Below are 19,873 nucleotides of genomic sequence, written 5' to 3' on the forward strand. Positions count from 1 at the left end.
AAGTGATGGCCTCAAGTTGTGCCAGGGAGGTTCAGGGTAGATATTAGGAAAGATTTCTTCTCCCAAATAGTGCTGATGCGTTGGCACAGGATGCCCAGGGAGGTGGTGGGGTCACCATCCCTGGAGATGCTCAAGGAACGTGGAGATGTGGCACTGAGGGAAGTGGTCAGTGGGCATAGTGGGGGTGAGCTGGGGTTGCACTTGATCTTAAGATGAAGGTCTTTTCCAACCTTAATGATTTTATCATTCAATGATACTAAATCCCTCTGCACCCACCTGGGGTGGCCAACAGGCTCCTGTGTGCCCCCAGACACACACCACTGGTATTTCTTACTGGCATTGCAGCTCTTCTTCCTCCTCATATCACTGACCTCTAAAACCTCTGCCTCTCTCCATCTTATCCCTTCAATCATTCTCCTACGTGCAAGTTAGATAAGATCTTGCATGCAAAGATATTCATTTGTAAAGCAAACGAGCACAGCATAATTCTTCCACAGCTTTTAGAACACCTTTACAGCTGGAAGGACTGCTGCACATTTCAGTGGGCTTACTCAGCTGAGCACCAACAGCAGGAGGCTTTCCTGGGGCTGAACTCACCAACAATCAACAGTTATTTACCCCAGCCCAGCAAAGCAAGGAGAAGCAGGTATGCTGCTACCACTGCACACAAGTGGCAGAACTCCTGGTTAGGACAAACCTTTCTCCATATCCTTACTCGGGGACCAGGCTTCTCACTCACCCCCCCATGGCTGGCACAGCCCATGCCTGCCCACAGCAGCACCTCCAGGCTGGATGGGGCTGAGAAGTGTACCCACAAGAATCTAATGAGGTTCAACAAGGCCAAGTGTAAGGCACTGCACCTGGCTCAGGGCAATCCCAGGTATGCATACAGAGTTGGACAACTCCTCGACAGCATCCCTGCTGGCTGGACGTGCAAAGAGTAGATGTTCAAAGGCACTTGGGCACAAGGATAAATGATTAAGTAGGCCCAAAACCACTTCCACACCCACTGCAGCATTTACAGCTGCCTAAAATAGCCCTGCAAGCACTCAGCCCGCGAGTCCCAGCAGCTTCCCATCGCCCTGCAGTGCCAGCAATGCCAGTCCCAGCATAGGGCAGGGTGAGCTGCTCCCAGCTTCTGCCCAGGGCTGCCTGCTCTCAGCTGGGGCTGCAGACACCATAAACCCATTCCCCAGCCCATGGGGCTGAGCAGCAGCTGATAGTCAGGCCCTGTCCTCAGAACCAAATCAGAGTGTTTTGTGATTGAAAGATGGGCACAGAACTGCAGGACAAAGGCCTCGTGTAGTTCCGGACGGCTCTCATCTGAATCATCCCCAGAGCCCTCTTTCCCTCTTCCCTGTTGGAATTGAGATGTCTCACAATAATTAGATGGATTCTTCTAACATTGCAGCAGAACACATTACTAGGTGGTTGCTCACTGAATTGCAGGAGGAATAACAGGAATTGGTAGGAGTTTCTTTCCATGGGAATGGCTCCTTTGTTTCCCCCCAGGCCAGTGGCACCATCCTTCCTCAGGAATGTCCCCAGTTTGTCACTGAAGGCTTCAACTCCTGCAGACAGTGGCATGGCAGAAGTACTCAGGGGTTTCACTTATCAGGAGGTGCCAAGGAGCATCACGTGGCTGTTGTCAAAGGAAAACCATTGTGGGAGGTGGCAAAGCACAACGCAGGGCCAGGGCAGCGCTCATCAAGCACCCAAGTGCTTGAAAAGAAGCCAGACACAACCTTCCCAGAAGGGATGGATCATCCTTACCTGCCTTCAGGCACCCAGCTGAGCAGATGGCTTTGCTGCTCCCAGGGCAACGGCACATCTCTGCTATCACTGACCCTCTACACGCAGAATCCTGTCTCCACCCAGCTTCACACTCTGTCCAAACTTCCATTTATTCCCCTCACCCACACTCACAAGTTCCCTCCATCCACATCAGCTGCCATCATTCTCCTGCCCAGCCCCTCTCACCCCCGGGTCACCACTGGCTCCCCCATAGATGAAGTGATTGCTGGTCACAACTTCTCAACAAATCCAATCACATCTCTGAAGCTGGGAGCAAAACAACCATCAACTACTGGACAGCAGAAATGCTCCTGAAGGCACACAGCCCCCAGCTCATACCAACAGCACGATGGGCACAGGGCATCCCTACCAGGGCTGGGAGCATCTCCCCCGTTTCCTGATGGTTCAAAGCAGTTTTCCAGCTGCTCCCTTCTCTGCAACCTTCTGCATGGCTCTGATCACACCACATCACCAAGGCAGGGGCGCAAGGAGCTGCATCCCAACCTGGTACACAGGCAGCATCAGTAAGAGCCACCTTCCATCACCAATAACAGCATCCCCAGGGCTTGTCTCACCTACTCAGCCCTGGCACTGCTTTGCAGGATGGATTTATCCCAGCACCACACACAGACAAGCCCTGCAGGAAGGAAAGCCCCCTGGCACCTCCTAGGTGTGAAGTTCAAACCCAGCAATGCAGCGTGGCAATGTTTGTTTGCAGGAGGGGTGATCTGGCTCAAAACAAAGCCAAGCACTGATATTCATTGCCAGAGTCACTCACCCCGTGATGCAGCACGTACTGGCATTCTCCCAGGAGGGATTACTTCTCACTTCAACAAAACAGCTAAAATGATTTTCTCTTACGCAGAAAACAAAGGTCTCCAAGGTGACTTCACTAAATTAAGTCCCATAACACAGCCCTGCTCTCCCACCCAAGGGAAGCATTTCGGTACAGGATTCTGTTCTTCAAGCTACCTCACCTCTCAGCACCAATCTGCGTGGGAAATCGATTGCCATCACTCAGCACCCACACACGAGGCAGGCACCTGACCCAGCTCCCAGCCAACAAGCCATTTCCTCTGTCCGCATGCAGAAAATACGAGGTGCCCTTCAGAAGCACTTGTGCTCAGCTGGATCTGCTTATTCACCGCCAGCAGCTCAGCTATTGCATAACGTGATCCGGGGCAGATTTTGTGATTCTCCACTTTCTGCAATAATCCAAGAGCTGCACATATGGGAAAACACGTGGGCAGGCTGCAAGGGGCCAAACTGGGGTTCAGCACGAGCAGGGGCCGTGCAGAGGTGGACACTGCTGGGATCTTCTGCTGCTCCCTCACAAAGCTCCTACTGAATTCAGGGATGTAAAACCATAGCCGTGCACAGTGTGCAAGGATATATGGCAGTTGACCAGAGAAGCTGTTAAGGTTACTTTAATACCATGGATCTAAACACACAGAGCTTAACGAGACAACGCAGTGCTTTTGGCCATGCAGAGATCTCCCATGTAAAACACTTGCAGTCTCATCCTTAGCATCTCCTATCTCACAACCTGCCAGATGGGGTATAACAGAAAAGGAGAGCAAATCATGGTGTAAAGGCCTCCTTGCTAGTTCTGTAGGAATACCTGAGCTGCATCCAGAGTTATGCAAGAGAAAGATGCTCTCACTTTGCAATGACTGCATCTCCTTGCTGTATAACAAGAGCTCAGATTTAGCAACAGAGTAAAGGCCAAAGGACAAAACAAAAGCATTAAGTTTTTGTTTTTTTTTACCTACTAGCTCTGCAGCTTCAGTTGGGTGACATCACAGCTTTATACATGACAGCCAAAGGTTTTGCTTCAATGCTGACAAGATGCTGCTGTGCTCCGTGACTCCAACTGTGCAGCTCTGCAGGACGTTAATAGGAGGCAGCAAGCAGGGCAAGCACCGGGTCACGCTCTGCCCCCAGGTACTGCCTGCTTACAGCAAGCAAGGATGATGGATGCTCAGGGCTAAGCTGCCCCGTGCCAGGGCCACCACTGCTGCCCTCTGAGAATTCAAGCTCTTGAAACTGTGCAAGCCACCCTAGTTGAGGAAGGAGTGAGTGCCCTTCCAACCCACACTGTGTGGGCATCCCAAGAAGCTTCAGACAGGGAGAATATCACGGAAAGTCCGAACTGGAAGGGGCTTCTGCAGCAGTACACAACACATTGCTCTGCTGATTCACCCCCTGAGCAGGGCTGAGCACCACCTCGTCCCCTTACAGCTCGGCTTCTCCTTTCCCCCAGCTCTGGGGGATCACAGCACACACTCCATCCCAGTGGCCACAGCCTGACCACAGGGTCAGGGTGAGCTTCTGAACCGCTGAGGTTGCAGATGTATTTTGGTGCAGCTGAGCTCAGTGGGTACAGCACACGTAGGGACCTCATTATGTTACATTCAGCTCCACACTGGTGAGTTAGTTCTTTAAGCTGGGTTATCCACAGCAAGATGCTGCACAAACACCAAGCTGAGACTCCTTCCCTATGCTGGAAGGGCCACTACTGCTTGCTCCCATGTTCCTGGCACCACCCTACTGCTGAGCATCACCTCAGACAGATCCAAACACAAGTCAAGGTACACCCATGGCAACGGCCTCTGCAATATGCTCACCCTGTCCTCCGAGAGATATCTCCTCTATAAGCTCAAAACCATTTGCCTGCTGTAAGCCTGAGCAACCAACACACCCAGCCCCACATCCCAAACGCTGCACTGCCCTTCCTTCACTCTCATGGCATTCGGGTGACCTCAAGGCAGAGAGCAGACTGTCACAGATCAGCATCACCTATTTGTTAACTGGAGTTCATCTCTCGGTTCCTCAGTATTTAACCACTCATACTCTCTTTTCTCAGCATGCAGACATGTGCTGGGCTCAACTACGCCTCCCATCAGAATAGAAAGCTGCAGAAGAAATGCAGTTAGCACAGCAGGGCAGTTGCAGGGCAGCTCTGCAGCCACGTGGCCTCCTTCCTTCAGCCTGCAGGAGACACTTTGGCATATGGCTGAGGTCAAACCAAGATTAACAGCTCCAGGATATTGCCCACATCCATCGGCTTTTGAAAGCAGATAATGAAGACAATGCAACTCTTCCATAGGGAGCCATGAGACCTGGCACGTACTGGGGAAGAGCTTCCCAAGCAGAAGGAACTGAAGAGCGTGTCACTGAGCATGGCTCTGTTAGCAGCCACAGAACGGATCAGGGCTTACCAAGCTGAGCCTCAGCCAAGCCTTCTGCTGGCACTTCTGGTGCATTTCCCCTGAGAGAAGGAAGTTAATGCAGGTGTGAAAGTCCCAAAGGAGAAGCAATGGCCAAGTCATTGCTGGAGTCAGGGATGCACAGCCAAGCCGGGTGCAGAACTGCTGCTGGTGGCTTCTTGGGACTGGAGAGCAGGAAAAGAAGCAAACCCAAGCGCTTTCAAAAAGCATTCAGGAATTCATTCATAGATCTGAGCAAGGAAAACTCTCACCCCTTCTCAAAGACCCACCTGGGGATGGAAGGGAACAAACCCATGGGGAGAGCAAAGGCTCAGACTGAAACTTGCTTCAGAAGATGCCCCGGTGTTTAATTGCCTGACTAAAAAGCCATATGCAGAAGATACCGCTTCCATTATTAACCTGCAGAACACTTTTATCCCAAGGATTTATTTTTTCGAAGCGAGAGAAATGAAGGAATAGCAGAAATCCCACACACGTCCCAGGGATGCTGCATGACCTCACATTCACGTGGCTGACGTTAGAGATACCGGCACAGACACCAAACCCCCTCGGCATCCTCACCCCCTCTCAGCTCAAGGAAGAAGGATTCTTACATCAACTCAATTCCAGAGCAAAGGGCCCAAGAGAAAGCCTGCCAGGAGCAGCTTTCCCAGCTCCCAGGGCAGGCCATACACACACCCAGCACAGCACAAGCTTGCTCAGCACTCTCATACAAACCTCACGCTCCGCATGACAAACAGCTGAGATTTTTTTTTCTTCCCTTCCTCTTTTTCTTTTCACCAAACCTACCACATTTGCAAACAAAACCCAAACAAGCATATGGGAAGCGTTGGACTGAGATTCCTGCAAAAAGACTCTGTTTTGCTTTGATTTACGGGCTGATTAATCCGCAAGTGGCCGCAGCGGGGATGGGGACAGATTAGTGACAATTGGGTTGCAGGGAAAAACAACCAACAAAGCCAGGCTGTCGTCCCACAGCACTGCTGCGTCACAGCAGCAGGCTGCAGCCACCGACCAGCAGTGTTGAAGGGGTTGGATCTGCACAGCCTGAAACCTCTCCTCCAAACAGAGAGGTGCAGTGACAGCTCCAGGATTTGGATGCTCCGGTTTGTTTGCAGCACCCACTGCTGTGCAGAGAAATCCTTTGCAAGGAAACAACCGAAAGAACACCTGTCTGCTCTGCATCATTTAGAAACAGGAGCTGTCTCCCCTCACAGCATCTTCTTCCCAACAGGAGAAAAGACAAGGGGGGGGCCTGGGGAGGCGATTTGTCACGGTGACATCCTCAGCTACAGCCTCAGCACAGGACGAGGCACTGCATCCATCACTGACGCTGCACAGAGGCTGGAGGCAGAACCTCAGCAGTGCGTTCTGCCTGTGTCAGCACTGCCCGGCCCACGGCCTCCTCAGCACCAGCCACAAACCTTGGAATGGATGCAGATGTAATGGATGGGGTGGGCAAGGGAATGACATGTCACTGAAAACCCAGGCTGCCCCATCCCCCACAGCACTCAGGATGGGGGACAACCAGCCCCATGGCACAGGCTGAGGGGCTGTATGGTCCCTTTCAACCCAACCACGCAGTGATGTTATGATAAATAAATGCAAACAACTCCCAGCTCTTTCCAGCACAAAGCTCCTTCCCCCACGAGAGGGACGTTCTGCTTCCCCAGGGCTCCCACCCCACACAGAAAGACACTCTGGAAGCAATCTATTCCCACGTGCACTCTTCAGGACTACCATCTGTAACACACATCACCCTCTGGTAGGCACAGTGCAGACATTCTGCCAGGAAACCTCAACAGTACCCAATGAGAGGGGGGGGGGGACTCAGCAAGCCAACACTCAGAAAACAAAAGGAGCAGCCAAGTGGCATTTGGGTTACCATGAGCTCCAGCTCCTCCCTCCAAGCCATGCTATCTCCATTTGACCGCTGGTGACACCAGCAGTGGCTGCAGCTGATAAGGGTAACACTGTCACCAAGGGCTCACAGGGTTCTGTCCCTTTGCTCTGTATGGGAAAGGTGCTCTGTGCTGCTGTAACTGAATCTGAACAGCTCACAGGGCCCTTAAATGTTATGGGTCTGGGGCAGTGTGCATAGCAAGGTTTTAATTCATAGTGTTTTAGATCCTCCTCTGCCCAAGAAAGGGCTCCAACAACACCCCAGCCATGAATAGGTGCACAATATGGCTGCTATCCTTCCCACCAGGTTCTTCCCAGTTAGCAGGATCTTACCTGTATGCCCCAAACTCTGTGTTCCAGTAACTATAATGCTTAAGCAAAGAAGTGACAAACTCCAGCCCCCATGCACAGCCCACACTGCAGCCCAGCAGGGCAGGTGATAGCAGCCCACAAAGGCTCAGCTTCCAGAGGGCACTGATACAAAGCCCCCCTCACCCCTTCTAAAAATGACAAATCATCCCAGCTGACCATTTTTCCTAAGTAAAAAAAAAAAGAAAAAACCAAATCAAGGTTTGTGGGTAGCACTGCCACCAACTACATTGCCTCAGTTAAACACAGACGGAAGGGCTGCTCCAGACCCCATCACGTGGGCAGGAGTTAGCTTACAAACGGCGAGACGCGTGAATTACATGTCTGGTGGCTCTGTTTTAAGCAAGAATGAACAAATTACCACACATAAGGTTAATTTGACAAATGCTCTTATCGCACAAGAACGCTGACATAAACGCAACCCAGCAGACGTGAGCCTCGGGCGGTAATTGTGCTTGTTACTGCCACAGCCTTTAAGTTTGCACTGGCCTTTCAGCCCCTGGAAATGGTGTTAAATGATCAGGATAAAGCCAAAGTCATCTCCTGTTTGGATTTTCTCACCACCACGTCTGAGAGCATAAGAGTGCACAGGGCACAGCACAGCCAATAGAAGACAGACATTGTGTTCTTACCCCACTGATACGCATTCATAATGATATTCAGACTGCTAAGGATGCCCCTGGGTTTTCAGATTACAAAGGTTTGGGGCATGTTTGAGCACAAGTCTCATCCACTCTTGCTCCTAACGTGGACAGAAGAGCTTCCCAAGAACGTTTCTCCTGCTGCAAGCAGCTGCCCTTATGCAAGATGCAGTTGATGTTAATGCTTTCAGTATCAATTTCCCTTCGGAGATGCTGTGAAGGGATTACAGCCCGCAGCTTCCAACACTGAAGGATCATTTTAAAATCAGCACTTTTCACCAGCTTTGAAACAACCCTAAAAATCACAGCAAGGAATTTCTGTCTGGATGAGGCACTTCTATATACGTACCTGCTCAGGAGAGGTGAACTGGATGCAGAACCCACATTGTGTAGGTAAAAGGCAAAGCCAGATCTCTGCATTTAGAACCGAACCACACAGCTGCTGGGCTCAGCTCATATCCAGCTCTTTGGGCAGCTGGCACAAAGCTGCTGCCTGAGCAGAAGAAGAGTGCAGGAGCTCAAGAACAGAGATACGTACATGCCTAAGTTATTTCCATGATCTCCACTGTAATCCCAGCAGGATGGTCAGATTTACAGGCTCACCCCTGCATCCTCTGGGACACGCTCCTGGGAAGCACAGAGGTTAGCAATTCAGTGAACAGCATTTCTTTTCCCATAGAACTGATGAAACAGAAAGAAAACGCAAGAGGAACTTAAACCATGGCTGCAGTGTGAGCGCCTGGGGCAGTATAACGCAATGCGAGATCTTTCCCATTCCTTATGACACTACCCAAAAAATAGAAGAAATTGGCAGCTGGCTTTTCAGCCGCTGGAGATGCCAAGAGCTTTTTTAAAATAGAAATCAGGAGTTAACTGCTTACTGGCCCATGATTCAGCCCGGCAGATCCAAGAGATCCGGCAGGTCTTGCAGATGCCCAGGTGACCCTGCCCAGCTGATCTGAAAGGCTTTCCCTGCAACATCCAACACCCCAAATGTGTCTTTCATTATCAGTGTGTTGAGATTTCTTCCTCAAGTCCCACTGCCATCAGCTTCCATCAACGGCCTCTGCTCAGGATCAGGCAAGGATGAAGCATGGGGGAAAAAGGCCCAATGGTTGGAGCAAGGCGTTAACTGATCAGTGACAGCAGCAAAATAAGGAGCACTGGGTGAGACCCACGCTCCCCCTCTGTCTCCACGCAGGAACACACAGCCACACAGAGCACGTGCAGGTCACACACCTTCAGAAATTCATCTTGGGAATCTGAGTCATGCCATAAAATGCATTGGGATCAGTGCTGACGGGCAGAAATCCTATGGATATTGATCATGGTTAGCAGGAACAGAAAAGTTAAACGTGCAGCCAAGGGGGATGGCAAAGCCAACCTCCTTCACAGGGAGCTGCTCTCACCTAGAAAAGGCTGAGTTAGAGCTCTAAGTGAATGTCCCAACTGCTCAAACCAGACGTTCAGTGTTACCTCAGCATACTGCGTTGCAAGAAACCCCTTGGAGCAGTAAGATGCTTAGGGGGTTTTATGTGCAATTCTTACAGCTGCTTCAGCACAGCCGGAGATCTACTGCCTGCTCTCAGCTCTCTGCTGGGCACTCACCTGGAGGAGAACATCACTGTCCCAGGAGGTGCTCAAGAACAGCGAGGATGGGGCACTGAGGGATGTGGTCAGTGGGTATGGTGGGGGTGGGCTGGGGTTGGGCCTGGGCATCTTCAAGGTCTTTTCCAACCCTATTGATTCCATGACTCTAAGTCTGACCTGCTCCTACGGGATGAGCTCTGGGTGGATATTTGTTCTTCCTAATTAGGATGGTTCCAGTTGGCCAAAGCAAGCAGAGCACTACCACACACAGGGGCAACGACCTGCTCACTTCATCAGTGCAGAAAAAACAAAAGCAAAAACAGGAAGAGTAGAAAGTATTTGCTATGTGCAGACTGACACCAGCATACCAGTGGAAGCTCCTCCAATATGTTATGAGATTACAGTTACACCTCTGAAAACAGATGCTGGCAAGCAGAGCTCAGCACTGGAAGGAAACCACACACTCCAATTGCAGCAAAAGAAGCCTACGTAGCACCACAGGTCTTCTGTGCTGGGAAAACCACCCCACAACAGCTCTGGTTCCTGCAGAAGGTGAAAGTATTCCCCCATTGCGTGTGTTGGTGTGGAGGAGTTGGTCCTCCAGGGCCTGGAGGACAGCGGGTGGAAGAACAGCTGGAGTCATGGTGCCAAGGAGGAGGCTTCGTGCTGCTGGGAGAGATGGATCTCAAGGGCAAAAGAAAGGCTGTAATGTGCAGCAGAAGGAGGGCTGCTGTAGGAAACCTTTCCACAGCCCCAGAACAGCACACTGAGAAGTACACATTGGTGAAAAGCAGCAAAATGCTCTCCCCCCTCCCCAAAAAGGGATCTAGATTGCCTGCAGACCAAGCAGAGAAAAACCAAGCTGTCAGGACACAGTGTTTGCATACAGGAGCAGATTCTTTTTATAGAGACCTGGCACAGCAGAAACATTCCTCTTGAGGTTGTATTAAAGGTATAAAAGGTGCACTTAGTGCTGAGCAGCACGACGTGCCCTCGCTCATTTCAATCACACAAACACACTGGAACCAGACAGATCTTAAGCATCTCTGCCAGGTTTTCACTCCCCGGGCTATAAACTCTCCCTTAATACATCACACATTACCACAGCCCTGTTCTCTTTGCTCTCTTACAAAGCCAACAACCCCCCTCATGCTTTCTCCCATTAGCAACTAAAGCAAAAACCACATGGGGCAAAAGATGGCTTCGGAAGACTGAGGGGCTCTCAGCACCTTGGCAATGGGGTGCTGTGCTTCCCATCCTTCTCCTTCCACCAACATCCAGCTGCAGCCACGGATACCAGCTCCAGCAGCACAAAGCCTGACCAACAAACCCTCCCTGTGTTTTGCTTGGACACGGTGTGCATTTGAAGGCTGCTCCTGCTGGCAGGGCGTAGGCTCACCGTAACACCCACACGGGGTGTGACAGCACTCAGAGAGGAGCACGTGAAATCAGCAGTGCAGATAAACCAGCAGTTCCATAAATAAACCCCAACTGTAAACTAGAAGCACACCTGACGGTAGCAACAGCATTTACTTGCACAACACAGGGGGCATTGCAGCTGACAGCAGCTCCTGTGGCAGCAGCCAGGAGAGCCCAGCTGTGCACTCCCAGCACCACCTGCTTCACTGCAGATGTGCCAGCACCGTCCTGCAGCGTTTGGAGGGATTGTGGAACTGAACTCATACAACCAGATCGTCCAGAAGACCTTCCTCCTGCTCCCATCAGCAAGCACGGCCCAACTGTTGATATGCCTGCTTACAGCTGTCGTGCATTGGGAAGTCAAAAGCAAAAGCCTTGTTCCCACGTCACGTTTCAAGTGACATCACAGCAGTGTTCCACGAGGGATGACAGGTCACACATTAACCTGCGATGCTCCCGAACTGGAGAAGCCCAAGATATTCAACACTGTACTGTAAAGGCATCTTAGGGCTGCAGATGTCCCAGCAGCTACACAGACACAGCACACAGGTGAGAACGTGGCACAGTTCCTATCCTTCAGCTCCTAAGGGATGGGAGCTCAGCCAGGTCTACAGCTCCCATGGTCCAGCAGAATCCTGTATTTACACACCCCTTAATGAAACCCACAGCAAAGCAGTTTAATCACATCCTAAATGACATGCGTGCATTTGTATTGGCTTGTCAACCCCCAAATATCAGACAGGAGCCCTTCCTCTGGTCTGACTTTAACTTTAGAGAATAAAACTGTACCGATTGAAGGAAAGAAAGTACAATTGCTGCATACAGTACAAGAACCAAACAGTGCAGGAACCACTGCAGCTACGCTTGGGCTGGAGCAGTTTGATGAGCACCACTGGTTTCTACAAAACTAAACACTCAGTACTATTAAAAGAACCACCTCATAGCAGGCACAGAGCACGCAGTGCAGCTGCATTGCTTGCACCACACTTAAAGCACCAGCGTCCTTGCTGACTGCCCACCAAAGGGGGGTTTCAGACTCACAGTGGACCCTGCTTATCTCCCAGTGCAATGCACAGCAGTGAGCCCCAACCACTACAAGGTACACCCCTATGGGCACTCCTATCCCACATCCCTTTGTCACAATTTGGACCTCACCCACAGAGAGAGCAGAGCAGGAACAACACAAGGACAGAACCATACATTAACAGAGGTTGGGTGGCACCTCGGGATGCCTCAAGTGCAACCTGCTCAATGCAGGAGCAACCAGACTGGGCTGCTCAGCACCCTATGGAACCTGAGTTTGAGCACCACCAGGAACGCACTGCAGGGCCCCAGTGCTCGGCCCCTATCCCCAATGAAAACCCACCTCCTGGATTTCCCACCTGATGGTGCACTTTCCAGCACAGCAGCCTCTCTGCTCAATATGTACCATCCACAGACTTGCTGTGACCGCACCACTGATAAAAATATTCCAAAGCAAATAGTGGGACTAATATTGTGTAATCCGGTATCTATAAAGAGATCACAGTACATGACCAAATACTTAACACATATCCAGCCACACAGCACTCCCAGTCGATCCTTAGCAAGACGCAGCGGCTGTGAACACCAAACAGCTTCAAACAGGAGCCCCACGTGCTGTCTTGAGACAAAGAAAGGAAAAATGCAAAGCAACAATAGGAGCTGAGGGGGTGCAGTGCACGTTCAATTTAAACTACATGAGGCTGAGACGATTCTGTCACCTTTTGTACCATTCCCATGAAAGATGCAGCAACCTACCAGCAGCACGGAAATAAAAGACCTCAAACCAAAAGCCATTTTGCCTGAGAACTGCCTCACCTCCTGCTGCTTGCAGAAATTACATCCCAGGAGAGGCTCAGATGGGAGCCTGCAGCAGTCTCACAGCAAAGCAGATACGTGAGCAACAAGGAAAGGAAAAACTGCTTGGATGAAGCCGTGTATTAGTTTCACCTGACCACACATAATAAACCTGTAGCACTTTCTGCTCCACAAGATCTGCTGAGTAACACCTAAGTGGTAACACGGGAACAATAAATGGCAAATGCAGAGCTTGTAGCATCAGTCAGAGTAAGATGTGTGCACACCCCTACACGCTTGGAAACAGCAATGCTTGGAAGCATCCATCCCAATAACAAAGGATGGGGCTTCCAAAGCACGCAGATCCTACACCTGACCACGATCAGGTTCAGGAGGGCCTCCAAAAAAGGATTTAATGAAGTTAAGATTCAACCTTTGGTTTAACTCCTAACAAACTGCAGGCTCAGGTGGCACCGCTCACCTGCTGCACATCTTCTGCACATTGCAAGGCAGAAAGATGCTCATTGAAGCACATGCTCCACTTTTGCCTATGATCCACCCAGAGACAAAAGGCACTCTGCCCTGCTGGCAGGAGCCCTGCGAGCTGCTCTGAGCCATGACCTCCATGCTTTACATGCCTCCAACAAGGGCCATCGCCCTCCACAATCACAGGAGATCTGAAAAAAGAGAGGTTGTGAACAGACACACACAGGGCAGGCATTGGCTATGAGCAGCCCTGCTGTGTCCCAGCACGTGGCTGCCCACAGCTCACTGCCAGCACACAGCACTGTGTGGCTGTGCTGAGGAAAAGGGACCTTCTCCCTTCGTTAACAACACAGCCACACAGCTGAGGCATCCACACCAACCCCCAAGCCTAAAGGAAGGAGGTCTTCTGCATACAGCAGCAATACACAAGCAGTAGGTGTGAAGGACATCATTTTCTGCTCTGCTCCTTATAAAGTGCTTAGCAGAAACCTTTAGCTGCTAATAACAGATTTTAGGCATCACTGCTTCATGTTAAAGAAGGAAAGGCAAGGCACCGACTCCTACAGCACCATATTTATCTTTCCATGCAGTGCAGAAACCACTCCAACCTGCTGTGCATGCCTGCACAGTGCTCTTTATCTAGAAAGACATGGGGAATTAAGACTATTTTTAGGAAATGAAGGCCCTCCTCCAAGTCACGGTGGGGACACACATCTATTCAGTCGTGATTTCAGAGCAGGAATATCCTATCCTGAAGAGGAAGATTTAAGAGGAAAGGCAAAAAAAAAAAGCTCAGGAAGGTTGACAGAAACGCAGCGTGGCCCAAAGGAGCGTGAAGGGAAGGGCTGCTGGATGCACACAGTGTGACAGCTCACTCCTGACATGCACACGTAAGCCAGACTGCACACTTACGCTGCAGAATTTCATCACAGCACATGTAAATGCTGAGCAGCACAACACAGCACTGCGTGACCAGGAGCGAGGAGCCAAGGGGACGTGCTCTGCTTCCTGCTGCCAGCTGAGCTGTGCCAATGGCCCCGCCGTACCGTGCCTTCCAATTGGCATCTTTAATTCTGAAGTTGATGTTTGCAGGGCCTGGAGGCTCAGCACACGCAGCCGTGTGAGTCAGCAGCGGCTGACCCAGGAGCAGCACAGCCAGCCCCAGCTGCAGCACGCCCCGTCCGCCTGCAGTCGTCAGACAAAGAGAAATGAAGCCATTAATTATTAAACAAGCTTCTCGATCAAAACCAAACAAAGGTTGGTATAAAACGTATCAAGGGCCCTGCCAGGCTGACGGAGGAACGATTAAAAATAATTGAACGGCATAATGAAGACTCGGTGGGGAATCTAACACCTCCACCAGCCCCATCTTCAAGCACACTCCAATGCAGGGACTTCCAAGAGTCCCAGGGCACAACTCATGTTTCAGAGCGACTCCAGCACTGCCATCAGCTGTGGGTCTGAGGGCCCTGCAAGGAGCAGAGGGCTCTGATGTCACTGTGCACTCAAGTCACCTACAATTATCAGTTACCTAGCTACAGTGTAATGAATATGCAAGCAGGATATGATACGGAAAGGTTCAGCAGTCTGACCTGCTGCAGCATGGAAACAGCCCATAGGTGAGGGCAGAGTGGTCCAGAGGTGAGTCACAGAGCACTGAATGGAAAACAATTCAAACCAGGGAGCCCTGAACAAGCACCACAATAAAAGCCGAACCATTTGATACCAGAAATGGTCGGATGGGAACTGCTCTCCCATAGGTACCCATGCAGCTGAGCCCATAGTTATTACCCATACTCACAATCATCTCCAGGAACTAAAACTGCAGCATGAGCGATGCTGTCTGAAGTCCACCTTGAGACAGAACTGCAAGTTGCACCTACAGCCCACAATAACAGAGGGCACTGCTCCTCTGGCCACCTCAAAACACAGACCTCACTGCAGTAAACCACTTACTTTTGCTGCAACTTCATCCAATAAAGCACATGGGCCATCATGCCAGATTCAAGAGCTGAGGGACTCCCTGCATGCAGCAGTAATCTGGGAACAGAGGAACCTGGCCTGCAAACTGACAGCTCGAGCACTGCTTTGACTTGCATCGTGTCTCTGGTTACAAAGCACCCAAGATGGGATTCCTCAAAAACAGGAAAATGAACAGTGATTAACAGCAGAGCGCCATATGGATAAAGCAAGCATCCTGTGAAAACGAGATGACTGGGAACAAGCACCACAAAAATGCTCGTTAAATACAAGCAGCTCGGAGTTACCACACAGCCACGGGGCTGTCTTGAAAACCTGCATGTTTCCATCACCTGGAGGATGAAAAATGGTCAAGGACATTCAGCTACTTCTGTGCTCGCAGAGAGATGAGGTGCTATAAAACCGCTGTAGGGAAGCATCTCTCCATTCACTTTATTAAGTGAAGATTAAGTATAAGGAAGACATTTCGACCCAGAGGCTGGTCCTACGCTGGCAGAAGGGCCTGCAGAGGCTGTGCAGCCTCATACCTTGGGGATAAGTCAAAGCTCAGCAGCAAAAAGCCCTGGCTGTCCTCACAGAGTGGCACTACACCATGCAGGGGGTTGGGACCAGAGGCATCTTCTGGAAGCCCCCAGTTCTTCTGTGGTCCTCGGTGAGCCCACTGCCCCAGCTCTCAGCAGGATCCAGGAAAGAACCTTCCGGGCTGTACTTAAGATCTTAAAATGCTAACCAAGAGTTAACTGCTGGATAAACAGAGCTATTCGAAGAAGCCCGTTCTGGGAAGCAGCTTTTCCAGGGAAGCAAGCTGCCGTCCCCTCCCCACAGCAGGGCAGGGCAGGCAGGACAGCTAATCTGCTCCAGGCACCAGCTCGTTCCTGCAGGAGCACTGCCCAGCACTGAAAGGGGAGCTGAGGCCACGATCTGGCCGGGAGCCTTTTGCATCATAACTATGAGCAAATTAGACACAGCATGAAATATTTTTTTTCCTTCTCCGTTTGGCACTGCTTTAAGGCACCAAACCTGTAGGAGACAGCACGAAACTCGAGCTAGCTGAAATAAGAGCAAGCTGCTGGGAGAAGGCAGCCCACATCCAGAACCTCGGTCATAAGAGCCAATGCCAACCTCTGATGAATTAATACTTACCTAAAGATACTCTCCTTGAAAGCCTGTACCTGTTCAAGGTGATTAGGTTCTCCTACACACACACACTCTAATTAGAGATAATGATAAATCTGCAAGTGGCAACCTGCCAGTACTGTTTGGAAAGAGAGTTTTGCTCATTAATGAGACAAGTAGCTGTGCCATGCTTGAACGCTGCTTCCCAACACCAACATCACCTCTGGGCTGTGGACTTCCAAGTTAGCCAGAATACCCCACAACCTAAAAGAGACAGTCAAGGGCAATTAAAACGTAGAAGTCATCAAGGAGCTACTCGGCCTTCCAAATGCCAGTCATTCAGAAGTAATGAGAAAGCCGTGGTTTTCCTGCAGATGAGTCTCCTGGCTGAACAGGACCAGCAGTGCTCCAGGTGCTGTCCTGTAATGAGGTCCCAGGAAGAAGGCTGATGTGCATGAAGCCCATGCAGTGTGTCCCCTGCTGTGCCCAGAGGACTAATCCTGCCTTTTCTCAGCTGTGTTTTAACCATTCAAGCACAGCCCTGTGAAACACAGCTGCCTTTATCAGAGTCCAACCTCATCCACCCTGTAGAGAGAAGAGCCCAAGGAGCTGCAGGAGCAGCCCAACCCTTGTGTCCCTGCACTCAGCACCTGGAAGGGAGGAGGTCACTCCAAAGACCAGGGACCCCTTCCAGGTTAATGACTGTGCTGTGCAGCTGCCCATCTCCTCACCCCTTGCTAAGCTAAGCAGTCAGCAGCAGGAAATTAAAGTAAGAAAAGCTTCAGTCTGCAGCTAAATCAATACACTCAAGGAAGCCACTTAGACAACAGGGAACAGCATTTTGACAGAGCTGACTACACGGGCACAAGCAGAATGAAGTTTCTACCACCTTCCTCAAGCCAGCCCTGAAAACCAACACCGAAATCATCAAGGCAGTGCACCGGGAGAGCAGCCCTCCGAAATTCAAATGGCACAGGTGCCAAAAGCCACAGAGAGGACAGCACAGTGAGGCACCTGCAAGGACACAATTTAACCTGCGCAGCCTTCGGCGGCACAAACAGAAGCAGAACATTCTAGCATGCATCTTCAGAGCAGGGATGAGCACAGAGACCCAGCAGGAGATGTGGCTCACAGCTGCACAGGGCTTCCCCAGAACTCAGGTCTGAACTCGGATTCTTTGTCAGTCAAGCAAACGACCGAGCAATTTCCTGACATAAACGAGGAATGAAATGCACTGCCTGATACCTGGCGCTTCCTTGCTGCTCTCAGGCGGCTAAAAACAGTGCTTAAAGAAAAACAAATGCCCATTTCCCCAGGATTCTGCCACAGGAGCTCTCTGCCACAAGCAAGCCTAGCTGACACCAGCAGGGTCGGCATGGCTGCCCTCTAACAGCGGCATCACAGGTCTCCCTTCCACTTGTTTAAGAGAAACTTCCCCCTGTGCTCAGTTCTCACACTCCTGACCCACAGCTGTGTTAACTCAGCTCTCCCTGTGCTCAATGGGGGGAAGGCTGAGAAGCTGCTGGTGGCAGAGGGAGCCCTCCAACAACGCACCACAAAGCATCGACGGCTGCAGGGCTGCACACCGGCTGTGAGCCTCCCTACAGAACACAGCCACAGCTTTCTGCTGCTGCTCAGCTCACCGCCCTGGGAGCTTTGTGTCGTTTGAGCCTAAAACAGATAAAACCACCTTAAAATAACCCTAGCTGTACAGCTATCAAGCAATTGCTGGAGAAAGCCACTTGTTTGCTCACGACAGACCCTGGCAGCGATACAAAGACAATATTCTGACACGGTTACAAGAGGAGCACTGAGCTTCAGCAGCTGACCCGGAGGCGCAGCCCTGCCTGGCCGTGTCTGAACGCTGAGCGGGCGGGCAGGCAGCAGCACAGGGCAGGCAGCAGCACAGGGCAGGCAGCAGCACAGGGCAGGCAGCAGCACAGGGCAGGCTGCTGGGTCACCACGGGGCTGTCTGCAGGGAGCAGCTCCGAGTTTGGGGTTAAGCTGCAGGCGGGCAGACACGCACCGCGTTACACGTACGCCCTCTGACAGCCCAGGGCTGACCTCGGGGCTCGTGTCGAGTTTCTCCCGGGAGCCGGGCAGGTTCCATCAGCTGCCAGGAGCTGCGACCCACGACCCGCCTGCAGCACGGGGTCAGCGGGGAGGGCAGAGAGGGGCTGAATTTGGGATGGGAGAGAGACGGCTCCGCTCCGCCCCCGAAGAGCCCCTCCGCACGCCCACGGCGGCGCTTTGGGACGGATGCGTTCAGCTCGAGGGGCCTCCACACAACACCTGGCGCAACTCAGGGCTGTAATCCTCTACGGAACCCCAACAGCAGCACCGCTCCCACCCCCAACGCAGCGGAACGCGCTTCGCGTGGCCCCAGGGACGGCACCGAGCGGGCCCCGGCCCCAGCGCAGCCCACCCCAGCCCCGGGGAGAAAGGCAGCCCCGCCGCCGGTACCTGTAGTAGCTGAGCAGCCCGTTGCTGAGCACGAACCAGCGGCGCTGGTAGCCCTTCAGGTAGTTGGTCCACTTGAAGAGCCAGCCCTTGTAGGTGTCGGAGCCCGGCGCTGCAGGCGCTCCCCCCGCCGCCGCCCCGCCGCCGCCCCGGCCCCCCGCTCCCGCCGTCTCCGCGCTCATGGCGCGGCGGCCGGGGCCCGGCAGCTCGTGGCAGGCCAAGCAAGGGACGGCGCTGAGCAGGGAGACCAGCCCGCGGGTGCTGCCGCTGCACAGCGCGGCCGCCTTCCCCATAGACCCCGCGGCGCGGCCCCGCGGCCCCGAGACGCTGCGCCGCGCTCTGCCGGCACCGGCGCGGGGCGGCGCCGCGCACACGTCACGCGGAGAAGGAGCGGGGGGGGCACAGAGAGGAGGCGGGCACGTGAGGAGGCGCGCGGCGAGAGCGCCCCCTGGCGGCGGGGCGGGAAGGGCGCGCGGCCCCTCAGCCTCTCGGGGTGCGGCGTCCCGCAGCCCCCCGCCATTTTGCTCCCGCCGCCATTTTGCGGCCCCGCGCGCCCCCCTCAGCGCCGGGGCATTTCTCAGAGCCACAGAACCGCGGAACCACAGCGCAGTTTGCGTTGCAAGGGGTCTTACGCCCCCCCCCCCCCGAGCCCCCCTTCCCACCAGATCAGGCTGCCCAGGATCGCATTCCCCACGGTGCTGGACCAGGCAGCAGCCCCTTGTCTCGAGGGGGCCCACTCTCCACACTGCACCCAGCGAAGCACCACGAGGACCTTCACCATCCCATCCCTCACCTTTGTGCCTCCTCCCTCCCACAGGCAGGGATCTCCTTTCCCTGATCTGGCTAATCTGCTCTCATCCCACTAATCGCATCACTGCTCGCCCATCACCTGCACCTCTGGCAGCTTGCATGAACGAAGGCCGCATGAACGAGGGCTGTCAGCAGCTGGGGGTCAGCCACAGGGAGCAGCAATGGGAGAAGTGGCTTCCCAGACCCCCTGGGACACCTCCAATGAGAACATTTAGCCTGGAGCCTGAAGAGCTGGGCCAGGCAGCTCCTAGGGTGAAA

At 52.5% G+C, this 19,873-nt stretch overlaps 1 protein-coding gene across 2 annotated transcripts in view; it reads right to left on the bottom strand.

Moving 5' to 3' along the window:
* The window catches only part of OSBP2 (oxysterol binding protein 2), a 62,413-nt gene extending 43,267 nt beyond the window's left edge, over window positions 1–19,146 (bottom strand). Inside the window, exon 1 of one of the 2 annotated variants that reach the window (XM_415293.8) lies at window positions 18,809–19,146. In XM_415293.8, the coding sequence (XP_415293.5) occupies window positions 18,809–19,098 (290 nt within the window). In that variant the 5' untranslated portion in view covers window positions 19,099–19,146. Of the gene's footprint in view, window positions 1–276; window positions 18,366–18,808 lie in introns of those variants that run through there. The other variant, XM_040648250.2, reaches the window with a different exon arrangement.
* Window positions 19,147–19,873: the final 727 nt, after the last annotated feature.

This window comes from Gallus gallus, chromosome 15, assembly GCF_016699485.2.
Source record: "Gallus gallus isolate bGalGal1 chromosome 15, bGalGal1.mat.broiler.GRCg7b, whole genome shotgun sequence".
NCBI lineage: Eukaryota > Metazoa > Chordata > Aves > Galliformes > Phasianidae > Gallus > Gallus gallus.